Source organism: Conger conger, chromosome 7, assembly GCF_963514075.1.
Source record: "Conger conger chromosome 7, fConCon1.1, whole genome shotgun sequence".
NCBI lineage: Eukaryota > Metazoa > Chordata > Actinopteri > Anguilliformes > Congridae > Conger > Conger conger.
In genome coordinates, this window is record NC_083766.1 from 9839362 (window position 1) to 9852785 (window position 13424).

Sequence of the window (13424 nt, forward strand, 5' to 3'; positions counted from 1 at the left end):
AGTGAAAATCCTTTAAAATGCATTAACAGTCCTTTAAAATGTTGCTTTTCTTATAATGGTTGAAAATATCTGATTCTTCCATTCATAATTCTGACAAAGGCAAACAGTGGGTGAAATAATGTGGGGGGAAATGATCGAATATCGCTGTATCATTCATTTATAAATATAATATATATATATACTTTATTTTCTAAATACGCACATATGAAGGAATCACGGAGCAGCAGCGATATCTTACTCCAGCCACAAATTGACAGGAACGTGGAAATGCTTAAGAGTTAAATGAAAAAAGCTGTGCTAGGCCTTGGAAATATGCTACGTGATAGAGGAGAGTGTTTGTCAGAGTTCTTCCATGGAGAGTACTCGGAATGGAGTGGTGATGATAGAAAAGATAATCTGCACTCTTTTTTTTCCCTTACAAATCAGAAGACTAGGTTCGGCCATTTTTGCAAACTTTTGATGGGGAGCTTCGCGTTATTTTATTTGTGGTGCACTGATTCTATGTAAATGATGTGACTTGATCTAGCAAGTTGCTTTTGATCAAGCGAGTGTTTGTAACCTATAGGGCTCATTCCAATCCCTTATTTTTCTCCTCTTTTTCCCCTTTTCTTTTCTCCTTCTCTTGCCCCTAGCTCCAGCCATCGGGAGAGGCTAGGAAAAAATGAAAGAAAAGGAAGTAAAGGTAGGGAAGTCAATAAAACGTGAATTAGGAAAATGGAACGTCCTAGTTCAAAGCCACGTCAGTTACATACATGTAGAGATAGAGAGAGGTGGATCCACAGGTTGAACATTTACATGTCAGGCTTTCCTAAAAAATACTTCCGCAAAGGATGCTCTGATGTTTTTTGAAAACTTCTAATTCTATCTCCTAGAAGGAATATTTATGGGGTTAGAATGTCCTTAAAGATGGTGGGGCACGAACGAGTTCCAGGTCAGCAAAAAGGAAAGTAAAAAAAATTATGGATTGGAATGAGCCCACAGTAAATAGTGTGAATGAGTTGGAAAGCTATGGGGGGCAGGCGAAGAGGTTCTCTCTTAAAGGCAGACTATGCAGAATTTTAGACCTTGATGAAGCCCTTTTGCTTACTTACAAAAAACATCTTCACCCCCATTCTCACACCCACCCGCTGACACCCCTGAGATGATTCTGGCTGTTGTGAACTATGGTGTCATAGCAATGAGCAGAAAACCAATGTCTAATATGATTCATAAAACATCTGTTTTAGTAGTCGATTTCAACACAAGACATTAACATTTCTACTGGATCATAGAACGTATGAGTTCAGTGTATTGGACACTGCTTTTCAGATACAGTACCAAAATAAAAAAGGACCACGCCCAGAAGTAGGAGTTTTTACTAATAAATACAATAATATTTTCAAGGTGAAAATCCTGCAAAGTATGCCGTAAAGGCAGATTCATGCTTCGGCAATAAAGTGTCTAAAAGTGACAAAAAGTGACAAAAACTGTCAGCTGACAGAGCTTTGTCCGACAAAATTTTTCATTTATAGTTCAGAGACAGTGTGCTTTGTTACTACAGCTTCTCCTCAAACCCGTCCATTTTGCTAGCTAGCAATGTAAACAAAATGTCTTCATTCATAAAATCATGTAGCCTAGTAGCAAACTAGTATCCTCGCTATAGCAACCTATCATGGCTGCACGACACTTCTGACATGCATCTGCAACTTTACAAAAAACTGCAGGTACAAGAGACCAAATGCTCAAAAGCGTTGGCTTGACGTCAAGTGTCGAATTTGGATCATTTTTGTCCGTCGACATATCGCACAACACTTTGTTTCCGTAGCATAAATTAGCCTTCAGAGACGTGGTTTAGACGGTTCCACCCCACCCAGCCAGTGTGTGTGGATGGAGGGCTTATCGGGTGGAGACCTGTGGCAGGTCCTGGCTCAGTCCAGGGCCCCAGACCCCTCCCACCCCAGAGCTGCAACCAGATCACAGCGCAAGGGTTCGACTGAGGGACAAGCTGTAGCAGCTGCTGCCACAGCGACCGTCGCCAACAGTGACACCACCCAAAACAATAAAAAAATAAAATAAAATAAATTTAATAACAAAAAACAAGCTCGGGAGGACAGATCAGCGCTTTACGGAGCTCGCTTCTGGCTGCCGGCTTATAGCTTCATGAGCCCTGAGAGAGATAATGACACTGCTGTATGTGTATGTGTGTGTGTGTGTGTGTGTGTACAAGTGCGTGGGTGTATACCTGTGTGTGAGTGTGTGTGCACCTGTGTGTGTGCGAGTATGTGGGTGTGTACCTGTGTGTATAAGTGTGTGTGTGTGTGTGTGTGTGTGTAAGTGTGTGTGCCGCCTGAATAAAGCCGCCTCCCCATTAACTGGAGGCTACATGGATAAAAGCAGGGGAACAACCATCTTGCTCAGCCATAGACATCACTACTCTCCCCGGAGATGCCACTGCCCATCCTAATGAAAGGATATCATGGGGCGCATTGTGGCTAGGTGGCACTGCAATTACCCGGGGCATCATATTCCTGTGTGTGCGCCATGAGCAAGCGTCGGGCTACACATTGTCTGCATTTTCAGACACTTGTCTACCGCCCCAAGTTCAATCATCCCGGCATTATGAGTCTGAGACCAATTTCAGCCCAGTCTGATCCTAGTCAAAATTCAATTTCAGGCTTTTTTTTTTGGGGACTAAATACACATTTGCCGACTGACAAATGGGAAGGCGACCTCTTCTATTAGAGAATTATCATGACGCACAATTATTATTATTATTTATTTTTTTTCCCCCCTGCTTTTCAAATTTTAATAAATGGCCGCGTCCTAATGGCTGCGATACAGGGTCGGTGGTAATGCGATTTCCTCAAAACTGAAGAACGGAGGAACGAGTTAAAAGCTTGTGTGGATTACGTTTATTATTACGAATCGCATCCTAACGGGCGGCACCGGCGGCTCGGGAGCGGGTCCGCGACCCCCAGCCCTCACCGGATCCGCCGGGACACCGGCACCGCGGCGCTGACCGAGCGTATCGCTTTCAATTAATCCGATTGCCCTTTGACTGGGCCTCGTTTCTGAGGGGGCCAATCGTTCCATTAAAAGGGACAGCGCCGGCAGAAAAACAAATACTTAGCGACAACTTCGGACGAAAACGACGTCGACCTTTTGCGGCCTCGCCCCGATGCGGGCGGCCGCGCTCCCCCTTCCTTCGCTCGTTGGCGTTTCGGAAATCCTCAAAAGTAGGGATTTCCACCACTCCGACGGCTCAACTTTAATTAGCGGGTAGGGCGTCATGAAGTAGGCGAACTGAAGCCCTGTTACATCCATCTTCCCGCAGTGAGGCCAGGCCGTAAAACAGGCACGCTATCTCCTATTACTGTCCAATGTCGTTTCCAGATACCTCTTAGAACGTTTATGACTTTTACTACTGGGGTTTATACGTAATTTTAGCAGCACTTTAGTTTATGCCGCGTACCCAGGGCACATTATGTTCTGCGTTCACCGTTTCATCGCTCCGATGTTTTTACGAGTTATTTTAACTCTCGCGACTGCTTGCGTGCGCATAACTCAAGAGGTATCTCTTTCCAGGCCGAGGCTTTAATCTACATGCAGTTTTTAACCGCTTTTTAACGAGACGATGTAACATTTTTACGCGGTGCATTAGACGCTCTACATGCCTTGTATGTCAAATCAAAACTTTGATATACACAAAATTCTGAGAAGCTACACCTAGACGCCAGGTAATATCTTATGAGGTCAGCCTGACCGTAATAAACCCTGTAAATGCAATGCAAAGCAAAGCTGGAACAGCCACACGAAAAAACAAAGCTGTGTCTGTTGAAGACCAGGAATGTGACGGACATCAATGAGGGCCAAAAAACATTCACAGATTCTTCTTGTCTCTACTGTGACAATATACAGTGTTCTGTTAATAAAGTAGCCCAAAAGACATGAAATCGTGGAACATAGACAACTCTTTTTCAGTTTTTAGAAGAACTTTGCAAACCTGAACCAAATTTGTCCATGATTTTCAAAACTAGAGCAAAATAACCACCTTGCAGTTTTATGCCAACCAGTTAAATTGCAGTTTACATCCCGGTCTGTCCAGCAATATCTAACTTCTAAACTTAATGAATCCACAACAAGAAGAGCTTTTTTAAAAAAATATATATTTCATAAAATAATGAATGTGCCGTTTCTTTGTCATTGGTGTTGCCTATAATATGAACAACATTAAATGTTGAATCAAATATTTTTTCTAATTACAATCTGAATATTTAGTTATATGCAGAGTAGTGGAATTGTTATTTACATGCAATAAAACAGCACATTTTTGTCAAACCAACAACAATTGAATAATATTCAAACAAAAAGTGTTTTGTTTGAACTCAAAAATATCAACTAATGATTATCAGTCAACAAACAAAATAACCAAAGATTGTTTCCTCAGCTACAGTGGTAAGCAAAACTTTATGCGCGGAGGCATAAAAACGAACTTTTTGCACAGATATCAGCCGTCGCACACAGGCCAGGTTGATAGACAGCAGGCCATTCTTAGCCAAACGCAACAAATAAAACAGCTACTTTGCTTTTGTAGGCAACACGCGAGGTAGAATAACAGACGTTTAAAATTTCTTCCGCTAAATTCTTGTGTTTTTCTCGCTATCTCCGGCTCCAAGCGTCTTTGAATCCAAACCCTCAGCCCACAACAAATGCTGGCCACATCAGAGTCTCCCGGAGCAGCAAGCAGGCCCTTAAATTTCAGCACAGTGTAACCATTAGCAAGAAAAGTAATGAGGGTAAAAAGTTCACGCGCAGCCCTGGGACTGCAATGCGGCCTGAGGCGTTTCCATCGCGACGGGCAGCAAGTCAGAAACACGTTGCTGTGACTGCACAGTGCAGTTTTTCCTTTCATGCGATCACCTTTAAGGTGTTCATGGCATTTCATTATTTTGCTTTTCAGCAGCACAAGCAGGCATTTGCTTCCCTGCACTTGCCAACGAATGAGCACACACCACCCGCCCCCCTCCACATCCCAGGGCCTAAGACACCCACCATATTCCAAACACTAGGTAAAACCTTAACCCCCTTATGGGCGGATGTGACGCAACCTGCACGTTACATCTCCCCTAACAGACGGATGCGACGCCAGCGTTGTATTTGATCATATGACCGTGTTTCAAGACACATGACCGTTGAAATGCATTGTGATTCCTAGGCCTTTCTATGGGTTTTCTATGGGGTGCCTTAGTCCATTATGGGTTAAAGACAAGCGGAAACAGAATTTTTAGCAGCACTACCTTCTGTGATATGACGTACACATGAGTGAAACGGATCTTTTGAGGGAATATTTTGAAGGCTGGGGAGTGAATTTGACTGAAGTCAAATGAGGATGCAGAGAAAAAGATATTGATGGGAGGGGAACAGAAAATTGACAGATATTTGAAAACTCAAAAGTTTGGACACACCTTGCCCTTTTCTGCTTTTTCTGATTAATGTTTTATTTCCTCTGTTTGTCATCAAACGATTCACGTGTGGTCAAAGTGCAGATTCTGAGCTTTTATTAAAGAGCATTTTTATAAATGGGTTTCATCACGTAGCAATTACAGCACTTTTTATACGTAGCCCCCCCATTTCAATATTTGAGACAAATTCACAAAAAGACAGGTTATGCAACCAAATAAAAAACATGACTATTTTATTTGTCTTTATGTTAATTTCTCTAAAATATTGAAACAAATGAACATAGAGACAAATACATTAGTCATGTTTCGCATTTGGTTTCATGAAGTCTGTGACATATAAACATCACCTTACTTACTTTCAGGTTATCTTACAAGTGATACTAAATCCTCCTTGCATTTGAATGGATCTCTATGGGAATTGGGGGGTGGGACTAGATTCAGCTGTAAATTATGCTGATACAGTATAGAACACATTTGTGGACTAAATGGTTTTAACCAGCCTCAAGCCACTGTGCTACCAGTAGATATGTAGTAGATACTACAAGGGTTGTTTCTGCTGAATCATTTTTCCATTCAGCTCAACAGGAAAATTAGTCAGGAAAAACAACCCTTGAAGCATCTACTGTATATCTGGAAACAGTATGATGGTGTTAGGCTCATTTGATACCTAGATCCTTGATGACTTAAAACCAATTAGCCAACAAATGTGTTCCATACTGCATCAGCATAATCTAGTCCCACCCCCCAATTCCCATAGAGATCCAGTCAAATGAAAAGATGTTTAACTACTGTTATTAAGACAACCTGAAAGAATGATATCCAGACTCTGGTACTGTACACAAATACTGGTACACAATGACGTAAAATTGAATTTTCCAGGAGGTGGATGGAAAAAAACGGTGTATTACAATTGTATAATTTCTTTGGAATATATACTTTAAGACGTGTTTGTGGTTAATGATTAAGAATGAACTAATATAAGGAAAAAGTGACATTTGATTTCAGCTTGTATTTAACAGGGATGGTAGATACAGAACCGAGGTTTATTTATAACTCCTCATCGCCTGATTGACAGCTGATACCTTATTTTCTTCATGTGCTTGTCCATACGTGCAAGCCAATTAATATGATTTTTAAAATTATTATTATTGAGTAATTCCAAACTGCAGCACATTTATAAAACATCATTTTTCAAACAATGAACCACCAAAACAGACAGCCGCCGCATTATAATAACAGTCATGTAAAAAAATGTAAATGATTTCAATATTGCACCAAAATATTTCGCTTTTCCTTCAAATTGTACACAAACATGTGCGACTTGTAAATAGAGCAGGAGAGCGAATGCCGCTAAAGCCCTTAGCTTAAGCCCTTTAACAAAAACAAAATGGCTGGCCAAGAGTTCTTCAAGCTGTGACTCAAAAATGTAAAAAAAATTTAATAAAATAGTGACCAGTCATACCAGCCACGACAGGCCATCAAAACGGATTCCCCATTTCCCTTCATGTCTTTTTTGCCATTTTTACCATCAGTATTATCACGTAAGTTTATGACTGAAAGGCAGCTATACGTTTTCAGTCTGCTCTCACCTCTCCGAGGAGGAAGCACTGAAACTTTTCAAAAGCTTTGCCAAAAATGTGCCACAAAAAGATCCGCAGTGGACAAAAAGCAGATACTTCTGTCAAAATAAAAGCGTGGAGAGTGATGAGGAACAAAACTTCCTTCCACAAGCAGCGTGTGTGGGCAAAATACAGCCCGAGACAAATTACAGACCGCCGCCTCATTCATTTCCACTGATGGATGGCAAGGACTTAGGACTTTATTTCATACTAAATTAACATTTCGAAAAAGCGTTTACCTCAGTAAATTAAAGCGGGCTTTCTCAGTCGAAAGGGATGTCATGAAGGACAGTACTGAAACACGCAGTCCTTCCTGTGGTTCAGTACAGTGCACCAGAGGACCCCATATCATTACAGCATGCATCCTGAAACATGCAGTTTAAAAATATTAAAACTGAAATAAAGCTTCACTCCTTGAGCACTGCAAGGCCTTGAAAAGCAATCATGAGAACGGTTTCATGTGGGAAAGTGACTTCCTTTCATCTATGACTCATTTAACACTTCAGCAAAGGACTTTTGATGGATATGACAGAACCATCTTTGCACATTCCCATTTGGATTCTTCATGTTCATTCATAGTTTGATAATCATTCCTCAGTTTTAGTTAATATTTACAACAGCGTTGCAGTTGTAAACATTGCACTTCAGTTACATCCCCTCTGGCATTTTAGGGGGGGCGGGGGGGTTATGTATAAAATGTAGTATTGGACATTTGGCCAAGTAGTAATTGGACAGTTGGCTTCTCAGCTTTCAGTATCTAGTCTTGTTTTGATTCTCGGCTTTTGATTGCCAATGACAGTCAAGGAAGCCATTCTGAGGCAGAGAAATAAGAAGAAGAAAAAAAAAAAAACAGTTACAGACATAGGCCAAACAATACCGAAACAAACTGTTTGGAACTCTGTTCTTTTGGCTCTGTACTCCAGCACATTGCATTTGAAATGAAACTATATTCATTGTACATTGTAGCGCAGAGCCAAAAGGACAGAAATTCTACCACTGTCCAAATACTTATGGTCTGCACTGTAGCAGCCAGTTTAGATAGCCAAGGCAATAGATTGGACAGGGATTAAAATGGAGGACAGAAACCAGCTCAGCCGCCCTGCCTAGCCTGCGTCCTCATTTGTCCGTGAATACGGCAAACCTGACAACAAAATTTCATGCCTGTAGCCTTTCACCAATGGAATAAGAGCGTCAGCAATGGCGCTGGAAAGCTGTTTCCACGTCACGCCAAAAGATATTTCCCTCATGCTGGCTGCCTCATGAACAGTCTCCGCTCCACCTACAAACCGGATAAGTTTCCACTCTGTTATGGTGCCCACGGAATTCAACCTTTTTAACAAATTTAAATATCTGCCGAGCCAATTACAAATTCAGGGAAATAATAACAAAAACAGTAGGGGGGGAAAGTGAAACCTACCCCAGATACATCAGGGCGGATACTAAGGCTTGTGTATATCCCAAACATTCTTCACTAATTTGCAAACCCTACTGCCATTGGCGCGATGCATGAAAAGACGCACATGTGCTTTTCTGTCAAGGAAATCACTAGATCCATACATTGTTTGGACTTAACCCATAATCCTTTGCATTCATAAAAATGATGTTGAGTGCGTCTGGCTGGACTTCCACAAACACAGCTCCGGCGCACATTTTTTTTTTTTTCCCCCTCCCTGGTTTTCCTTTAATTTGCAGATCTTTTAATCTAAGCCTAAAGCCGACCAAACCGAGTTCTAAACCAGAGAAACCAAACCGGCCAAAACTGCAGTCTGTTTTCCATTAACGTGTCATGGCTGCCTCCTTTCTCAGTGGTTTGTCAAAAGCAGTTTTTTTTTTTGTTTTTTTCTTACCCCCTCGCAGTGATTATGCGTTAAATCGTGTGAGGACGTCAGTGATCTTACAAACCCGTTTAATGGAAAGGGAGCGGTGTGGCCTGAGGGGGTTTTTCCCCCTCTTCTACGCTCCCCTTTTCCAAAAAAAATGGAGTCATTTACCAAACGCTTCTGCCGGGATAACGAGGCCGCAATGCGGAGAGGCCGACCGGCGTGTTTTCGGGGTTAGCACACGAGGCCGGTTCGCGGCCAAGCGGCCCGACCCTGTCGCCGTGGGGACACGACGGCTTTGCACGGACCGTCCGTATCCTGAGCGCAAGGGCCAGCTGCAGCTCCCCGTCAGAGGAGCGACTCTTTATTTACGAGCTCTGAGAGCCAGCAACAGTCAGGCAGCCGGTGCACTGGGCGGCCATTTTGTACTCGGGAGGACTGAGCTGCGGCCCGCGGCCAGGAAAGGAACCTGGCGCGGATCGCTGACGTTTCCCGCGGAGGGCCGGGTCGTACGCGCGGCTCGCGCTCGAGGGACCCGGCGTCCGCCTCTCTGGGCGAGGTCACACCCCTCGCACCGCGCCCGGTCTGTAATCGCGCCCCGGCCCCGCCCCGGCAGACCGCTCAGCACACGCGGTGGAGGGTCTTTGATGCCGTTAGCCGCGCGCGGCAAATTAGGGGTTTTCAAATGCGTTCAAGATTTGTACCTAGCGATGTCTACACGTCACATGAAATACAAATGAAGACCGGATTGAGGCCTCTCCTTAAGACTTTAAAAACAGGGGGAGAAGGGAAAAAAAGAAATATAAATGGGCAACTACAAAGGGACATGCCCCAAGCCAGTGTTGTTCATCTCACGGTAAACAAATTAAGACATTTGGTGAACTGCATGCCTTCTCTTACTCCGAGGTCTGCTCTTTTACCAATGAAGCACCCACCCAGCCTGCATGTGAAGGAGGTGCAGTTACACTGCTTTGTCAACGGCGAAAGAATATTTCATACCTCAGACACTTTCACAAATCAAATGAAGGTGATATTCAAGAGGAGAGTCAACGTCTAAGTTTTTAATGCAAGTAAGCATCTAATAACACCTCAGAGAGAATGTACCAGAAGAATATAAATGACTTGTGGAACATTCTTGGGCCAGATCAGTGATCCGTAACTGATAATACGGGCCTCACCTTTCAGAAACACTTCTGCAAACCCATAACAGTTTTTGTAATCCATACTGTTACCATTAGGCCACTAATTACACCAATAAATATTTCATGCCATACATTTCCATGCTTTTATATTCTAAGATCATTAAACACATAAACGCTTGAAGATGATTCGATCCCTCATACTTCCTGCTCTGGATGCAACTCCCAAGTTCGAAGCATATCTTGAATATCTTTAGATGTTTGAAGATACAGCTGGGCAGAAATAGTGGAAAATGTAGGTCTGTTTAATTTAGATATTAAGCACAAAATCAGCATGAATGTTACTGTACATGTTGCTTGGGACATGGAAATTATGATAACTCTTTATTTTAGAGCCCATTAATTACATAGTACTTATTGGGTAAGTACACAGCTACTTCAGTAATTATTAGGAAAGTACTTTGATTGCAGTGGTAAGTACTACGAAACAAAGTCAGTAAGTACCATAGGTAAGCACTATACAAGTACATTTTACGGCCAATTACCACAGTACTTACCTCTGAAATCAAAATAGATACCTAATAAGTACCTGGTATATACCCAGTAAGTACTATGTAATTAACAGGCTGGAAAAAAAGTGTTACCAAAATGATCATTAAAAGGTTTGGACAGGTGAAACGACACCAAACTAGGGGAAACCCGACTGCAGTACTTGGGTGCCCCGCACGTTTGCCTTCAGCGGAGGAAGTGATGTCATCGCCCCAGCTCACTCACCCTGACGACCCGGCACTCTTGCAGACACCCAGGAGAGGCCTCTTCACAGCAAAGCTGTCGGTCTTCATGGGGCCTGTAGGGGCGGTCTCAGCGGTGGTCGTAGCGGTGGTGGCGGCGGTCGAAGGGTGTGGGGCGGGGTGGGGTGGGGTGGGGGGGGGTTGGATGGACACACACAGGGAAGCAAAAAAAGCATCAGAAAACAAAGGAGGACATTCATTAACAACATGTCTCTTGTCCATCCGCCAGAGCCACCCACCCGCTTTCAGCAGAGCTGCACCCGCGGCAGGAAGTGTGTTGATTGCATTACAACAGTTGCCCTGTAATCAAATTATGGTCTAAAAATTTCCAAGAAAGTACATTAAAAATAAAACAGGGCCTTCTTTCCTGTCAACTTATAAGCTCATCTTCTCTGACCACAAACTAATGCCGGGTTCGAACGAGACTCATAAGGATCAAATGGAATTAAAATACCAGCATGCAAGCCATTGAGGGGAGACAGAGAACAGAAACAGCACTCTGTATAATGTGTTGAACTGAAACCATTTTTTTTTTTTTTTGAAGATGGAAGGAGGGAAAAAAAAAAACCCTTCAAAGCTCAGAACGGGCTTTTGTACGACTCTGTGTTTAATTTTTGGGGTTTTCTGGAAATCAGTGCATGGTAAAAGGCCAGTAGGCATTTGGAAAGAGGAAACAAGTTGCATTAAGTTTACAGACCCCATACTTCTAAAATTGTAAATGAAAAAAAAAACAAAAAAACAAGAAAAATCTCATCCAGATTGATCCCATCTATAATAATGTTGACCGTATTAACCTGTGTAAAGCAGACATTTTGTCAGAACAGCTCAGGTCTGAGGACTCCTTGGTGCAGTGGTGTGGCAATGCGTCAATTTCAAACCCATAATACTTTAAAAGAGTTTTTCCTCTGCCTTCAGGATCCTGTCTGCATTACAGCTAATCACAACTGTAAACTGTATTAAGAAAGAAAAAAAGAATGGATTTCACTTTAGTTTCACAATTAAAATGATAAACTAGCTGTGGCTATTTTTTTAATATTATGTCTTGCCTGTGATTCAAGCAGTGTGTGTGTGTGTGTGTGTGTGTGTTTGTGCGTGTGCGTCCAAGTCTGAGTGAATATTATTTATCCCAGGAAAGTTCAACTGTTAATGTTGCCCTCTAGATCTTTGTTACAACTGCTCTTTTGTGATACAACATTTCATAACAAATGTGTCATTAATAACCAAGTGTTTGTGGGTTCAGCCCTGCCTCCATTTCACAAGTTTTGGGTTACATACAAGCGCTCTACGGACAGCACTGGCTTCAGGGATAGAAAATACCACCACCCGGATACATTACTGGAAAACATGGATTTGATTTAACACTAATAAATCAGAACACTGTACCACACATTGAGGTCAGATGAATTGTCATTGTTTGATGTTCCATGCAAATCAATGCAAAAGTCTGTAACAAAGAGGCCAAGGCTTCGCCTCCGAAGCTGGCACGCGGGTTACACACGGCTACGAAACTGCGAGAAGAGACGCAGAAATGTTTCCTCCGCGCGGAAAACAAACACCCAAAAAAATAGGCTGTAAATTCCGTCCTTTGCTCGAGGAAAGGCTTCGCCTTATTAAAAATCCTCACCTATTTTCAGGACTTTCCAAGTCCTCCCACCCGGACACCCACAAGGAACAATTCCCCTTTTACAGCGCACTACAGTACGACACTGTCCGCGCCACGCAGATCGCAATCCCTTTCCCCGCTAGTACAATTCCTTTTATTTTCCACAGAATGGGTTTCCTCATGTGTGCAGTATCTGCTGCTTCTTATTACTGCGTTCGTCTTTTATCCAATTCCAGATATATTTGAATGCTGTCATTGTGCACTGCGTGAGAATCCGCAAGTCCGCAATATATGCAGAGACGGAAAAAATATTTTAAAAAATAAAAAATGGATTTGCTTACTGACACACACAATACATTTTGCATTCAATCACCTTAATGTCAAACTATGTACTGCACATGCATCCTAAGATTATTATACAAGTTGTACCACAAAAAAATGATCTTGCAGCAACTCTCTTAACTTGTTGTGTTAGGTAAATAGTTTAATAATCCTGAATGCCGCCCAGGATAATATGGAACAGGCCGAAAGCAACTTGGCAAACAGATCCAGTTGCAAGCCTCATCTCCCATACACTTTGCGCTGTGTTCAAATACATTGAGAGAATATGTTCTCCGCAAAACAGTACAATATAAATCTATCAAATATGAATTAATAGGAATTGTATGAAGAAAGTTACAATGTATTGCCAGTTAAATTTTATTTTATGACACTGCCGAATGAAAATAAATTTAATAAAGTGCATTATACCCGTAATAATTATGTTCATGTCTGAAAATTTAACTAAGCTGAGTATTCAGAAAATACAAGCTTAAAAATTATGCTTGAATTCCAACTGAAATTTTCTATTTGTTTCCAAAAGAGTGGTCTTATATTTTTCCTTCCTCACTTCATGAATACAATTATCATACGTCACTGTTTGGCCATTGAAAAAGCTGTGATGAGTGAATGAGGAAAATGTCTGTATTTACCAGAACTCTGGCACACAACACTTCTTCACTTCTGATTCGG

At 42.1% G+C, this 13424-nt stretch overlaps 1 protein-coding gene across 1 annotated transcript in view; it reads right to left on the bottom strand.

Annotated features, from left to right (window-relative positions):
* LOC133132874 (BCAS3 microtubule associated cell migration factor-like) overlaps nucleotides 1-13424 on the bottom strand; it is a 288152-nt gene that overhangs the window by 259800 nt on the left and 14928 nt on the right. The window contains exon 7 of the mRNA XM_061248658.1: nucleotides 10794-10866. Within this exon, the coding sequence (XP_061104642.1) occupies nucleotides 10794-10866 (73 nt within the window). The remainder of the gene's footprint in view (nucleotides 1-10793; nucleotides 10867-13424) is intronic.